Consider the following 16,029-nt stretch of genomic DNA (forward strand, 5'->3'; position numbering starts at 1 on the left):
GAATAGACACAGGGGTCACAAACTTCTCACCTTCAGCATGGGAACCTTTTCTTTGTGGAGTTTAGAAATTGTGTAAACAAGACTAAGCTGAAATAAGCAATTATACTCTATTAATTTCATTTTATCCACAGGATAGAAATAGGTTCACAGTATTGCATCTTCATTTGGAACAAATGTTTTCACAGTGTTTCCTTGTAGAACATTGCATTAAATGAAATGACAAAACATAATCGTATTTAATATGCTGCCTATTTTTACAATAACAAGGTTTTGATGGAATAAAAAAAGTTTATTCAGCACTGACGTCTTTTGAAATTAAAAAAATATATTTTTTTAGACTTTTTTTTATTGCAACTAACAGACGTCAGACAATAATAGCTATAACTGCATATAGAGCTACAGAATGTGTACTGTTTTTGTAACCCTCCATCGTCTATACCCTCTTGTCCTTCTTGTTGCAACATCGCAGTAGGACTGGCGCGTCTCCAACAGTGGGGAGAGGCGGTTTTACATCCTGGACGGCTCACTTAGAGAGGACGGGTAATATCTTGTATCTAGTCAGGAACTACTCAAATCTGCAACGTCGGTTTGGAAAGATATTTCGTTGTAAAACAGTGGCTGCAGAGGGTAGACTTTGATACTTGACCACGCTATGCCACAGCCTGTCTTTCTTTGCTCTTTGGAGGAAATGGGAGTGTTAGGAAGTACTCCTCCTGAATTAGTGGCGCAACAGTTTTCCACAGCCGCTGATCTCTTCGGGTAACTCTGCGGAAGGGTTATACTCTCGACAAAGGCCACCATGGAACCGCTGCGTTTTGTTTTAGGGGCGTTTTGAAAATACTGGAAACAGTTTTTCTAAGTTTAAATGTTATTCTTTTCGACTTTTACTTTTGGGCACGTTTGAGGAAGTATGGCTTCTTTCCAGCTGCTTATTTTCTTGGGATACTTTGCGACTGCGCAAGCTGGCCATGGTATGTATGTTCAACAGAAAGCTGATAGGTAACATATTTATGAAAGTAAAGTAAAAAATCAACCTTTTAATTTAACGTTTCGTTTAGTTCTCGATTGTACCAACGACTATGAGAAGATATTTTGCCAGCTGGCGGTGAAAGAGTGCTCAGAATACACTGTAAATATCACGAATGACGAAGGATATAAGTGAGTTGGCTGTTTAAGGTTTCCAGGTTAATTTCACAGGCATCTACATGAGATTGTTTATAATTTTGTGCTCCACAGAATAGAGAATTGCTCTTTGGAGCAGTGTAACATCGATCAGTGTTGCTGCTCTGTGAATTTTCTACCTATCCCGGGGGAAACTCACACTGCAAAAGCCCTAAAAGGAAGCACAGAAGTGGACACCAAAACAATCGGACTCAGCGAAAGCTGTATGTAGATTTTTCCCACCCAACCTTTAAAGCTCTGCAGTGCCTTGCAAAATGATTCACCTCCCTTGGCTTTTTACCTATTTTGTAACATTTCAACCTGTAACATAAATGTTTCTCTTATTTTATGTGATCGTCACAAAATAGTCTGAGTTGGTGAAGTGAAATGAGAAAATTATGTTTAAAAAAAAGATTTAAAATACTTTTGCAAGACAGTGTATATAGACTGAAAGCAGTTTAAGAAGACTGACATCTGTTTACTCTGTTTTTTTACGCAGTTAAGCCAAAAACTCCAACAATTGTCAGTGTGGAAGAATTTAACGGGAACTTTGCTGTCCGCTGGATGACAAACATGACGAATTTTCTTGAACCACTGACCGCTGAAGTGACTGTCTCCAAAAAAGGAGACAGGAAGAAGGTAAGAACAAAGTTCCAAGAGGTATTTAACTCCCAAGTCTATTGTACTTGGTATTTAATTGGAGGGATTAAAAAAGTAGTCGGCAGACAATAACAACCATGTTATCCTTTGTGTTAAAACACTTTCTTCTTTATACCAGGTTTTTAAACAAATCAAACCAGCAGTAGTTAATGGACTGCAGAGCTTTGAAATAAGTGGTCAAGACCTGGAGCCAGGAACAGTGTACATGGTCAGCGTGAGGAGCTACACGGACATGAGTCAGATGTTCAGCGACAGAAGCGAAGAATATAAATTTGAAACCTGTAAGTCTTGTCATGTGGTAATCAAATCTCAACTTTTCCCTCCTTTAAAAGTAGTTCTAAGGAGAGAATAGTGAACCGTAGAATAAACTTCACCCTTTATTAAAAAGGGAAATATTTAAAAACAAGACAAAGAGTAAGTGGTCAAAAATAGAAAGTGGAAAAACAGATGCTCATTCAAACCTGAAACTCAAAAAACCCTTAAATCAAACTGTCAAATCATTAGAGGATTACTTCAGAAAATATAAAATAAATCAATTTGTCACAATTAAACTTAAGTTCTTACAGCTTGATTTGTTCTATGCACTCTTTAAAGATAATAATATTTTCATACACTACAGATTTAAATAAAACATCCGAGGTGTTTTCCTAGCAGAGATTAATTCGTCTAACCTAGAAAATTTAAGAAGCCTCCTCAGGATGCATCCCGACATGCATCGTGTTTACAGTGTTTAACCGGTGTAATAAAGAGAATACATGTGTTGAGGTAAAAAGTGCAAGATACTCTGTGTTAAACAGTAAGTTTTAAATTTAAAGCATCGTTTTGATTATGATCAGATTCATGCTCCCTGATGATCCTGCAAACACAAACACTACATGTCTCTACTGGCGTAAAAAAATTGGGTTGTTCACTCTAACCGACTTTTCACCTTTTATTTCTCAGCTGGCTCCCAAAGCTTGTTATTCCTGGGAATCATCATTGTTCTCAGCGTATTTGGAATCATCTTGTTTTTCTCAGTTTACATCTGCTTTGTAAGGTAAGCCCTGCTGTCAACAGAATTTTTGCCTTGTGCCTCTATGCGCATTACAGGATTTTTGTTAGCTCAGTATCCTAAAATAAACTAATCTGTTTGTTGCCAACATTTATTTAACCCTTTGCATTTTGTAGGATCAAAAAGAAGTTGTGGGACAGTTTTTCAGATCCAAAAAAACTTGTTGTGGCTGCCAGGAAGCCAGAGGTGAGACTCCATTTTGGGCTCTTTTATTTTAGTTAATTGGACAGAAAACATTTGAAATTCATCGCGTAGTCAGTGTATGACTAAAATGCAGAAATGTTTTGGATGATTGCAAAACTATTCTCTTTTCTCACCTTGCCTCTCTGCCTGTCTCATCGTTGAGACTTTCACTACACAAGAATGTAAAAGAAAAATTTATAACAATATATAATCACGCCTGTAAAATCAACAATTATTTCTACTGCTGTCAAATGGATAAAACATATTGTTTTTACTGTTATAAGAATGTTATCTAGCATTTATTTGTTTGGATTTATTGTTAGTGATTTAATTGTGCTTTTCAAGTGCTTATTGCACAACATATTAAACATTTTTGCTGTTCTGTTGTCTGTATAGAAAAACTAGTGGTTAACAGCTGTTTAATTAGTCAGGTTATTTTCTAGACCCTGCAGTCAGCTGCTCATCACACACTCGTCATTTGCCAAATGTAGTTTTTGCAACTCGTTTTACAACCACACGATTTTATAACCATGGTTAACCTTGATACTGGCATTATGTTGGTCTGAGTCCCCCCCATCGTGTTGCTTCCCCACCAGCTCCAAGCCATCCTGGCTGCAGCACCAAGCAGGCTTGTTGCAAGCCCATCCATGTGTTATTAAACCCATTTTAGGGATTAGTTGAAAACAATGTTGCATACAATCTTGCTTTGCAAGTAATTTACCAAATCTATTAAATGGCAGTTTGAATAGATTAAGTATAACAAGTTAACTTATATTATTTAATGGAATAAAACTTATTGACTAAATTTGAACTCTCTTACATAACTGAGTTTAAAGGTCTGGTTTCTGATATAATAAATCTCTGCTGTTTCAGTATTTAACACCAATGTATACCACCACCTCACCTGTCTTGGTTAAGCCCCCCCCTACAAGCGACGACAACCAAATGTATGTACTGCTACTTTGGTAAGAGTTTTTCTGTGTGAGATTACATTGGCAGTTTGAGTAACTCTTTTTCTGTGTTCAGGCTGAAGATGGCAATTAATCAGAGAGAAGATGCCAGTATGAATCAGAACAGCAGTGGAATCGACACATGCTCTTCAGATTCTTGTTATGGTCAAGCAGAACCTGACCATAAGGCTATCATTAGTGGTGCTCTTCGTAAAGCCTTACAAGACTGCATCCCAAAAAACCTCGTCTCGCCTATTGCAAAAGTTGGGCTTCCGCCTATTACCCAGGATGAGTGGGAGGCCAGACACATGGAAAATGAAACAAGTTCTGGATCATCTGGCATAGTCAATCGTAGCTATTTTATGTCTGTTCCCAGCTCCCCGAATCAGACCATGGAGCACAATTCTACAGACAAATTGCAAGACAACTCAAGCTATTCATGCAAAAGCGACACTGTGAACCTTCCTGACCAACAGGTGACTGCTTGTCTGTTTTCTGCACTGAAAGATATCTCATCTCCTGTGCTAGTAGACCCATCGTATCGGCCATGCAAAGTAAACCCCAAAAGATCCTCTTATGCAGAAAACACCAGTTTGTCCTCCACCTCCAGCGACACCATCACCTGTGAGTCCAGGGTTGGGGCTGGCTTTGAGAGATCTGATGAAGTGTCTGCTGACTCAGTAAAGGTGATGCTCTTGTTCTCAAGCCGTGAGCCCTCAGGGTCAGACAGCTGTGCTGTAGTTGTAGATGATTACAAGCCATTTCCAGTCAAAGTGGATCAGGCAGATGTTTTAATTTCAGAAAAGCAAAGCAGTGAACATCATCAACGTTTGAATGTGAATCAAGATGGGAGTGTTGACAAGTTCTCTCAACACCGCTTGATTCCAGGTTTGAATAAATTGATTGGTCCATGTCCTACTGTGCTGCAGACTCCATATTTCCCCATGATGTCTACTGAATTGCCTATCCATGTAATGATGAAAATGGGCTATAAATGTGTGTAGGTATTAACCGATGCTTTGGTTCAAGAATTTATACTTTAAGTTGTGGAAACTGCAGCAAAGCTGCCCCACTTCAAGAACCAATATGTAGCGGCGCCAGCTGTTGGGTCTGTTCCATGTCATTTTTAGAGTAGGCGATATTGACCAAGTTGTTTACAGTATAACTTTATTTATTTTTTTTACCCCTCCCTTCTTGCTAAATAGTATCAGAGATTTAATGTCCTTTAACAAGAATGGGACTTGAAGAATAAGATGAGATGTACCAAACAAGGCTGAAAACTGTTGTAAATACTTTTTCATTCCCTACTTTGAGAATATTTTTTAAAAGTGACTTTATTTTGTACCGTGGTCAATTGTTTTTTTCGTGATGTAAAATATGAACATGTTTCTACATGTTGTAAGTTATGAGTCAGAGGCATCTGTTTTGAAACAAAATCTCCTTTTTTGTTCATGCTTAAAGAAAAAAAAGAGTAAGATAATATGTTTCTATCAGATGGCATGTTTTGTTTGTTCCTTAAATAAATTTCAGTATTTGTGTACAACTGTGTAAAAGCTAAACTGAGCTTTTTACAGGAGAAAACATAGTTTAAACAGACTTGTGTGTCTGAAACAGTTGCAACACAGAGCCTGGTCTGTTTAGGGTTAAGAAAGTACTTCCTTATAGCTGTTCTCTGGAGTTGATGACTCTTTTCCACAGAAGTGTCACAATCACCCAGCATGTTTTGTTTACCACAACGAATAGAGAAATAAGTAGAGTGTAAGAGATTATGGTCTACTCGCTAAAAGTGAAACTTATTAGGTTTATTTTGCAGAAAATGGTTCAAATAAAACAACTATTAAATATAGACATAAACATATGCTTTGGCTGGATTTTGTAATAAATGATAGTATTGGCAAGTAATGTTTTTATTGTGCAGTGGGTGTAACAGGAGAAATGCTATTTAAAAATACAAATAAATCATTATTTGTATGCTAGCTTTTAGTGTTTTCAAGAATAAAATGAGCTAACGGCAACAGCTTACAAATACAGCTTTTTTTTTAAAGTATAATAGAAAAGATATAAACAGAGAAGCAAATAAAATGCTCTAAAAATTTCAAACCTTAGTGATATAGCAAAGATTATAATATGCTGTTTTGAATACATTACTTATGTGACAGTTAAAACCAAGGTCACAGGTCAAAAGTGGCTTCAAGGTTTCTGACCTCCACAAATACTTCTATGCATAATTGTATCATTCTTTTGCTTCTCATTTCAAACAATAAGAAACTCAGTTTTGTCTTTAATTGTAAAAAAATTCAGACACATCCACGTGTTTCTGTCATATGTTCCATTAAGCAAAGAAATAACCGATCTGTGAACATCTATAGGAACTAATGTTATTTTTTTTACATCGGCCAGAGTGAACATATGGAGCATGAAAATGATAAGGGCCAAGTACAGAGCCTCTGGGGACTCCATGAAATGGGAAACACTCTGAATGATCTGATGGTCAACCATGCAGAAAGCAGCACTTAGATAGAATGAGAACAGCGAACTTATAGAATATTGATTCATTCTTTATGGTTAAGCACTTTGCGGAAAACAGCAAAGCAGTCATTGTCATCAACGTTTAAATGTGAGTCGAGACGAAAGAGCCAATAAGATCCTTTAACACCTCTTGAATGGTCCATGTCCTTCTGTGCTGCAGACACCACATTTCCCCTTAATGTCTACTGATACATCTATACCAATAATGATAGATATGGGCTATATTCATACTTTTGGATGTGGAAGCTGCAGCAAAGCTGCACCATTTTAAGAACCAATATGTAGTTGCGCCAGCTGTTGGATCTGTTCCATGTCATTTTTAGAGCAGGCGATATTGCCCAAGTTGTTTACAGTATAGTAGTTTTAAAGTACAGAGATTTCATGTCCTTTGATTTGAATGGAACTTGTAGATTAAAATAAGATATTCTTTATTTTGTACCATTTTTTATTTATTTTTGCGACGTAAAATATAATCAAGTTTCTACATGTAAGTTATGACCAGAGGCATATGTTTTGAATCAAAATATCCTTTTATACAAATGCTTGAAGAAAGCAGAGTACGGTCATGTGTTTCTATCAGATACCATGTTCTGTTTGTTCTTTAAAGGTTAGGAAACGGTTAAGACATTACTTCCTACTTAATACAGTGTAAGAAATGCCAAACTGATTTTGTAACATGTTCTGTAAGATCTGATAGTCAACCATGCAGAAGGCAGCATATACACTACTGGTCAAAAGTTTTATAACGCCTTTCTCATTTAACAGTTTTCTTTATGTTTATGACTATTTACATTGTACGTAGATTCTCAATGAAGGCATCAAAACTGAATGAACACATATGGAAATATGTCGCAAACGAAAAATTGTAAAAGAACTTTAAATATGTTTATCTATTACATTCCTTAAAGTAGCCACCCTTTGTCTGTCTCTCAATGAACGTCTGGGAAGTTCTTTCAAGACTTTTTGGAAAACCATTTCAGGTGATCACCTCATGAAGCTCATGGAGAAAACGCCAAGAGAGGAAAACAGCCATCAAAACAGAGGGTTGCTATTTTGAATAACCTAAAATATAAAAATGTTGGTTCACACTTTTTGTTTACTACATAATTCCATGTGTGTTAATTCATAGTTTTGGTGTTTTGGTGAGAATTTACATTGTAAATAGTTACAAAAATAAAGAGAACCATTAAGGGAGAAAGTGTATTTAAAACTTTTGACCGGTATGTGGGAACATCGTTAATAAAGCTGCTCTAGAAATGCATAAACAGTTTAAAAGCACTTCCTGGCTTTTTTAGGTATTCTGTAAGGCACTGTTGCAGCATGTGACAGGGTCATGTGTCCCGACTCTCACCTAGTGTGTTTGTTCTGCTTCCCTCTGGTGTTCTTTGTGTGCACAAATTGTTGTACTTAAGGTGCAGTAAAATCTCTTAACTCTTAGCTTTTACACAGACCTTGGCTAAATTACCTGACAACCAGTAATACACAGCTTATTTAAAATATCTAATAGGAGAACAGCCAGTTTACCGAATATTAGTTCATTCTTAATGGTTAAGCACTTAAAGGAGAGCTTTTCCATGCTATGTTAGACCCTAAAGCCAAAATTAAAACTCCTAATAGAGATTGATTTTGTTTAATTTGTTGTGCGCAACTTTCTATTTTATTTTATTTAGGAAGGGAAGTTTTGAGATTGATATGTTTCAGCATTGTCTAGATTACATTTTTTAGAAACGTCCTGACAGGCAAGGTCTTTACGACGAGAAAAGATTCTTCTCTGTAAAGAGAAATGGATAACATTTAACAAATTAGATGATGCAAAACCTAAAAACTGGATAATGAAGCTTGCGTTACACAGCAGGGAAACTGTGTAAAAAAAAAAAAAAAAGGAAGGAGAGATTAAATCTGTGTCTAATTCCACTTTTAGGAATGTGAAATCCAGGAAATTTAAGTAACAGTCATAATATCATGAATGGTAACACATATTGCTATTTAAACTATATTAGACTATCATTTCCACTTCTTATATATATATTTTTTATCTCATCTCTGTTTGGAACATCGTTAATAAAGCTGCACTAGAAATACACAGCTTATTTAAAAAAAAATATCTTATTAAACAAATTGCGGCAGCAATTTGGTTTTACTGGTGCAATTTTAGACAGCATTTAGATAGGTCAAATCACTTATAAAATATTTAAGAATATCAACTCTAATTCTAACTCATCCAACCACTCCAGCCACCCACTTAGAAGGAAACGTTTCCTGTAAGAGGCGGAGTCCATTTTTAATGGGGAAGCTTACTGAAGGAGGAGCAGGAATAACTGTGTGCACTGTGATTGGAGGAATCTGGCGGAGTAGGATGGCTGTTTCACTGAAACTTCATTTGATCACAGCTCATAACTTTTTTTTCTTTTAATATTTAGACTCTCATGTAACTGGTGACATTTCCATTTGCACCTCCTTCCTGTACACCTGAAGCTTAGACCTGCAGTATGCAGCAACCGGCAAGGCAGAGGCTGAGACCATGGCTGGAGGAGCAGATTCAGTCTGGGAAATATCCAGGTGTCAGCTGGCTGGACCAGGTAGATCCCTCCATCTCACTCTCACCCTCCACCACCACCACCACCACCACCCTCCTCCTCCTCACACCCACACAGACATGTACATACACACCTGGGTTCATGTTGTTTCTTGTGGGTGAAATCATATTTGTGTATGAGGACTAAAATGCGATTTTATCTTGTCCAACAGTCAGCACGCATCTTCCAGATTCCATGGAAGCACGCTGCCCGCCACGGTTGGAGCATTGACCGGGATGCTACCCTCTTCAGGAGTTGGGCCATGCACACAGGTAAGGTCCATACACCCAAAAAGTGTGTTTTACTCTATCTGCTGGGTCTTTTTGTTCATGTAGATGAACTGTCGGGACTCAGTCAGCATCACATTCAATGAAAAATCATGTAAAGTCATGTAAAGCTTGATCATTTGTTGTGATGGATAGCAACATTTACTGTGACCTAATCTAACAGACTGGGTTGTTGTTGTTGATGTATGAACTATAGTTTCACAATCTAATATAATTAATAAAAAAATAAGACAATCCATTTAAGACAATTGCATTTATTGTCTAAAAGGTAATACAATGGATGTTTTACTGCTTCTTCTAACCAGTGCAAGAGAACGATCAAACAAGACCCAATGAGCAAAACAATCGCCAAAAGTTTAAAATAATTAAAGTTAATTAAGAGTATATTGATATATAATTGAACGTAAATAGGTTTCCATCAGGATAAAAATAGAGGCTCATTGTTTGTTGACATTGACCATGTTATGTACTAGATTGTTAATTTTCATTGTGCCCTGTAGATTGATGTTGATGTTTTCTTGTTTTAGCGTTGGCTGTCTGCAAATGGTTGAGATAGACAAATGTAAAAATCTTTAAAAGAAGGAAAATCAGTCAAGTAATTAAAAAGAAGCAAAACCCCCCCAAAAACTAAGTGATTGCAAAAATCATGAAAGTTCACAAAAAGATCTGCGAAGAGGATTCTCTTTGCTTGTTAACCGTTTTTTCATTTTTGTCTTTGATGTCGTTTCCACTGAAGAGTGTCAGGATTGTTCTTCTTGATGAACCACATTCCTATCACACATCCCTCTTCCAATTAAATGAGAAAAACTGTATGGAGACATTAAATAAACAAACTACACAAATATTTACACAGCAACCTTCAAAAGCAGCAAGGCATTTCATAGCTGTCTCCCTATTGTTTGGATCATAGAGCAACCCATCCACGACCCTACAAATGGATCAATGCCAACATGAATATACAGAAAAGAAAAACTGTTTTGGTTCACTTAACTGTTGCTTTATACAATGCATCAATTCTACATGTACTAAAGCAGTCATTACAGGCATTTCTGTTACCTTCTGTTCTATAACGTATTTTACTGCTGGCAGGGTCACTTCTCGCTCTGCTTTTAAGGTCACACATACACATGCAGAGACATGTGTATATCTAAGTACATTTCCTTTCCTTTTGTCTTGGGAAAATCTTTTTTTATCTGCATCACATCATGGGAAAGGTGCAGTTCACTTCCAGTGAGGGTGAAAGGTGATCATATTGCTGTCAAAGTACATCTCTAATGGTATTCACAAGATGTGGACAAAAGAGACTAAAGAGTCTGCAGAAGTGCTGGAATGTGGACGTTGCAATATAAGCAGAATTATCAGAAATATTTACCTGAGATTGATGAACAGTGATTTTCTTCCTAAACCTTGTAATTAAGGTTTGAGGAGAGACTCAGAGTCAAACCACACAGCGGTACTAAATTTGAGAAAGGACTCAACTCATCTTATGCACTCACTTTACAAGATGAATGGTCTGCCAGCTGATGATATTTGATATTTTCATGCTGTGGTAGAGTGTTTCTGCTGCATTTAATAGGAGAAATACTGTCATATTCAATAAATTAGAGCAAGCCTTCTGATGAGGCTCGTTTGTCAGGTTAAAAGTAACTTTTGAAAATACCAACCTTTAAGCTAGTTTTAAACATGCTTTTCATTAAGACCACATTTCTGTATTATAAATGCTTTTTATTGATCTGATGTAATATTCTAATCTTAAATGACATGTTTTATTAGCTATAGGCAAAAATTCATCATAAATAATAGAGATGAACGCTTGAAAGATCAGTCTGTGTGTAAATAGTCTATATTATATGTTTCATGTAGAGAATGGACTTACTGAAAACAATGACATTCTGCTTTTTATTAAGTTAAACCCACTTTGTAACAAACTGTATAAATACCACAATGGCTATCAAGATTTTCCTAAAAATGGTTGACTCCTTTTCAGCAAGAGTGTTTATTGATTAATGTTCATACTAAGAAACAGGTGTGTTTAAAGCATACTTCACCTGGCAACCTTTCGGAGGTTTCTGCTGCTCGAGCTGATTGTGTTCTTTTTTTAACAGACCTTGTTTTCTACAATGTTTGCATCTACAAGTGTCCTCTAAGAAAATATATGATTATCAAACTATATCTTAGAAAGGCCACATTTGATGAAATGTTCTGGCCTGACTAGATGTTCAACTGATTGCATTGACAGTTGATTGCATTGCATTTTTGCAGCAAGAAAAGTTTTTCTTTAAACAGACTTCACTGCTTTTTAACATGTGGAATATTGCTTCCCTAAAAGTATTCAAGTCTTTCACATTGTTGTATTTGAATTTGTCACCTTGTTAACTGTGTCAGGCTGTTTTATTTATTTAGCACTTTTGACAGAGAAATATCACTTCACAGCAAAAAACAAAAAATAAAACAATAAAATTAACAGATTAAAAATAGTGGATCAATAGAATTACTGAAAAAATTGGAATAAAGTTAACATGTCCACTTAAATAAAACACGATGTAACACAGGAAACATTGAAGTTATGCATCTATCTGAAGACTTGCCTATATAAAAGTATCGTCAGCTACTTTTAAAAAGTAAATGTCAGTAGTGTCTATGCAACAAATAAACAGTCAAAGTACAATCCAAAACTCAGTACTACTGATGAGAAAGGCAGATCCTCAAGGGTGTAACAGTGAGTTGGATCATGAGCAACCTTTGGCATGAAGATCTAACAGACTAAGAATAAAGTGACATTAAGCTGTCAAAAACCAACACCCAGATTTCTGATGCTCAAGTGTACAGAGGAGCTTATAATAAAGAGATGTTAATTAGTGGCAATGTTTAAGATGTATGTTTTATCCATGTTTATCAAGAGAACATTTTTATTTCTGTCAGATAGTCCACTAAACTAGACAGCTAGCAAGGTTTACAAAGTGCGTCTGGATGTCTAGAAGGGTACAAAGAAAACAGTTTTACAATCGATAATTCAATTGAATTTTCAATCTATTAATCAGGATACTGTGCTCAACAGATCAGGAGGCATCTAATAAAAGCTAAAGTGTGAAATCTCACCTCTCTGCTCCAGTCAAAATTTAACTGGAGACTTCAAAGCAGTTTCCGTGGAATAAGATTTTCCAAAACTACACTGAAATTGATCAATTAATCAATCATTGTTCATTTACATTTATATCTGTTAGGTCTACAAAACGGCATTGCCTAGTTTCATACAGAAACCTTTTTATTTCCCTTACGTGTCAAATCAATCCATGCTTGAGGAGAGGTGGTTACATTTAAGCCAAAGGTTATTCACAGACCTGGCAGATTAGATTTAAAGTTAAATTCATTCAACTAAGAAGTGTGTCTCCGATAGAAAATGGGACAGGCATCTCACAAAAGATAATAAAACAATTTTAAAGGATTATCAATAAGAAAAACTGTTTTTATTTACATTTTCTTTAAAAAAAAAAAAAAAAGAAAGCATGTCAAAAAACGCATCTACCCGTCTTAATTATTAGCAAAAATGCCTTTATTGGCATTGCAGCAATTCAAACTTTTCTCTGCATTTGAACCCAGATTTTTGCATGTTTTGACAATTTATCTTTGGCTATAAATGGTCAGAAAAAAACGTCTTGATCAAACTAAAAGATTACATGATCTGCCAGAGAAATGAATAATTTTTTGACATATTAGTGCGTGATACGTTGAGCTAATCCCAGTATGAAGACACATACACACAACTCCTTGAACTGACTTGCTCACTTGGTGCGAACACCATCACAATTGCGCTGCCACAAGCCTCTCCCTGCAGGTGTGAATGCTTCCTCATACCTAATAACCGGCTATAGTTTAAGTGTAACATAGTTTCACCAGAAACTAATCACCATGGAATTATGTTCTGGTTTAACCAGACTATCATTGGTAAAAGTAGCAGAGATCTTGGAAGTCAATTTGTAAAGGATTATCCAAACCTCACTTCTTAGACTTCTCGTGTTGCATGTTTGCTAGACTTCAGCATTAGCAGAAATCTTTGAACTTATTGACGAACAAAATTTTCTATTTTTTTATTTGCTTATTTACTAAATTTGCTACACTGGTTTTGAAAATAATCAGTTCTTTTGCAGAAATATAGCTGTCCACACATGCTAAAAACTCACGTCAGAAATGTCCGTCTCTGTCTTAATTTATTTCAGGAAGGTACCGTCCAGGCAGAGACAAGCCGGATCCCAAGACGTGGAAAGCAAACTTTCGGTGTGCCTTGAATTCCCTGCCAGACATCTGTGAGCTGCGGGAGCACAGCAGGAAAAGAGGCAGCAATGCCTACAGAGTCTACAGGATGCTGCCCAGCTCTCAAACACGCAGGCGGAGAAGAGGTAAGCAATTCAAACTACTGCACCCAGCTTCATTTGGACAAGGTTGTTCCAACTCACCTCCAAGACAACACTGCTCTCCTCTCTGCTTCATCAGGACTGTTAAGCAGACCTCAAGAGAGAGTTTTAGGAGGCTCAAGAAATGATGACACATACACCTCACAGCAAACCTGGCAGCCTACAACACTACCTGTTACAGATACACCACATAAGGTGGAGACAAGCCCGCAACATGGCTTTAACAGCCCTGAAGCACAACGTAAGATGCGCCTTTGTTTAAAGTTATTTATCTCCTCTGGATGGTAGGATTAGAGGTCTCTTAGGTTTAAGGGGGTTGATAGATACTGTTCTTTTGCAGGGATGTGGGAGTCCAAACCCGAACAGCAGGAACCAAGTGAGGCTGTCTATAAGGTAAGTTCTTATTTTAGCCACAAAATACAATAAATCCAGGTTTTTAGACTGTTAATTGACTAAAAGAACATGAAAAGACAACAGTTAACTGATAAAACCACAAAATATTTAGCATCCATTTGAGAGAATTACAGCATATTACTGAATTTCTTTCTTTTGGATCCCCTGGGTGTTTTTATGTGTCTCATCATCTGAATGTTTGTTTTGTCTCTTGTAGCTGATGGACCATTTAAGCAGCCCTGACATCTGGAACCAGACGTGGGAGCAAAGAGGATGGAGGACGCACTCTCTGTGGGACCTACCCCAATGTACAACACTTGTTTTTTGCTTTGTTTTGACCTTAATTTTTTCTAAATGTCACTATGAGAGTGACTAATTGGTTTTGTTTAATTGTGTTATAAAGTGTCATCGGCTCACAAATTCGATGACCTTATACTGTAAATAAAAAATTAATTCAAAAGAAATTAAAATAAGTAAATATAAAAACTCCTGGGCTAAAAGCACAAACTAGCCAAAGGCTATTAAAAATATTTTTTTTTATTGGATATTTCCTCAAACTCATACTAACTGACAGCTAACAAGCATGTATTTTAACTGTGTTCAGAACTGGGAAAACCCACTCTTTTGTTTAGGGGGAACAAAGGCATCAAATGCTTCAAACCAGGAACCATTTTTAAGATAATAGTGCTAATTTATTATCCAATCTATTTACAGGAACTTATATTATCTTGATTTAAAAAAATATAAAATAACTTAAAATGCAATATACCAATACTCTGGTGCTACAGGGTTTTGCAGTTGTCAGTCTTGAAATGCAAAAACTAATTTGTTCTCACTGTGTTTTATCTTTGGAATTAGTTAAAATAAATACAACTAATCTTTACAGAAATGAAAAATAGATAAAGAAAATTACGATTGTGTTTTAAGCGTAAATTTACATTTTGTTTTCATTTTGAGATCCTGATTCTGTTTAGAAAAAAACAAGCTGGTCTTTCATCTCATTAATGTCACTAATATCCAACTTCACACTTTGATTTTCATGTTGTGTACTTCTCAGGTGCTGGTGAGGAGAACCCATATCCCCTACAGACAGAGAACTGCAGTGATATGTTTGGCCCAAACTACATCAAAGACCTCACAGACTGGTCCACACACCAGCAAACGCTGATGTTGTAGCTGTATGCATTCTCTTTTCATATTGTATTCATCATTTAATTGTTGAAATGATGATTTCCCTTACATACATCCACATATTCTCTTGTTTCTGCTAAGCCAACTACTGAACAACAGCAGCCAGATAAACCCGGGGCGATAGATAATATTGGTCTGTCAATCAGCTTCTGTGCTGGGAACGCTGGAATAAGCGGATCTGGTTCCAAGCCAAGCCTTAATGCTGCTATCGTCATTTGTGTTCACTGTGGTTCAATGACTCAAACTCATGAAAATGATACCAAGCGTGCAGCGTAGGTTTCAGAGTAAACAGATCAGATTTTATCCAAACACAGGAGTTGGTATTGATCTCTTCTCTATTTCTGACTTTTGCTAATAAGCAATTAAGTCAGAGCAGGAAAATAAGGCAAGAAATATAATAGTGTGTAGCTTTGTGTTTTTATGTGCAATTCATAATTTGCTCTGAATATTTTTATTAAAAATGTTGAGTTAAGTTACATTTTATTATACACTGTGCAAAAATAAGTGTGATTCTATGTCTTTGTGCCTTTTTTGTTTTTTATTAATGTTTTTTAAGAAGCAATTGTCAGATTTTGTTTTTATTTCTGTTAATTTCAATACCAGTTTTTTTGTTCTTAGTAATGTGAAAAGTGCATA

General features: G+C 36.2%; 2 protein-coding genes across 2 annotated transcripts; both read left to right on the top strand.

The window, feature by feature from the left end:
* Window positions 1-491: 491 nt before the first annotated feature.
* LOC124867521 lies at window positions 492-6,369 on the top strand. The gene is made up of 9 exons (XM_047363995.1): window positions 492-971; window positions 1,059-1,158; window positions 1,237-1,385; window positions 1,661-1,800; window positions 1,940-2,102; window positions 2,764-2,857; window positions 2,989-3,058; window positions 3,929-4,002; window positions 4,082-6,369. Exons 1-9 carry the CDS (start codon window positions 911-913, stop codon window positions 5,007-5,009), a joined length of 1,779 nt encoding a protein of 592 aa, XP_047219951.1. The 5' UTR covers window positions 492-910; the 3' UTR covers window positions 5,010-6,369.
* A 1,048-nt stretch (window positions 6,370-7,417) lies between these two features.
* On the top strand, window positions 7,418-16,029 carry LOC124867253 (interferon regulatory factor 1-like). Its single transcript, XM_047363611.1, has 7 exons — window positions 7,418-9,113; window positions 9,283-9,382; window positions 13,615-13,794; window positions 13,889-14,050; window positions 14,150-14,202; window positions 14,420-14,510; window positions 15,260-16,029. The coding sequence occupies exons 1-7, from the start codon at window positions 9,024-9,026 to the stop codon at window positions 15,376-15,378; spliced, it is 795 nt and encodes a 264-aa protein (XP_047219567.1). The 5' UTR covers window positions 7,418-9,023; the 3' UTR covers window positions 15,379-16,029.

Source organism: Girardinichthys multiradiatus, chromosome 4 (genome assembly GCF_021462225.1).
Source record: "Girardinichthys multiradiatus isolate DD_20200921_A chromosome 4, DD_fGirMul_XY1, whole genome shotgun sequence".
NCBI classification, from domain to species: domain Eukaryota; kingdom Metazoa; phylum Chordata; class Actinopteri; order Cyprinodontiformes; family Goodeidae; genus Girardinichthys; species Girardinichthys multiradiatus.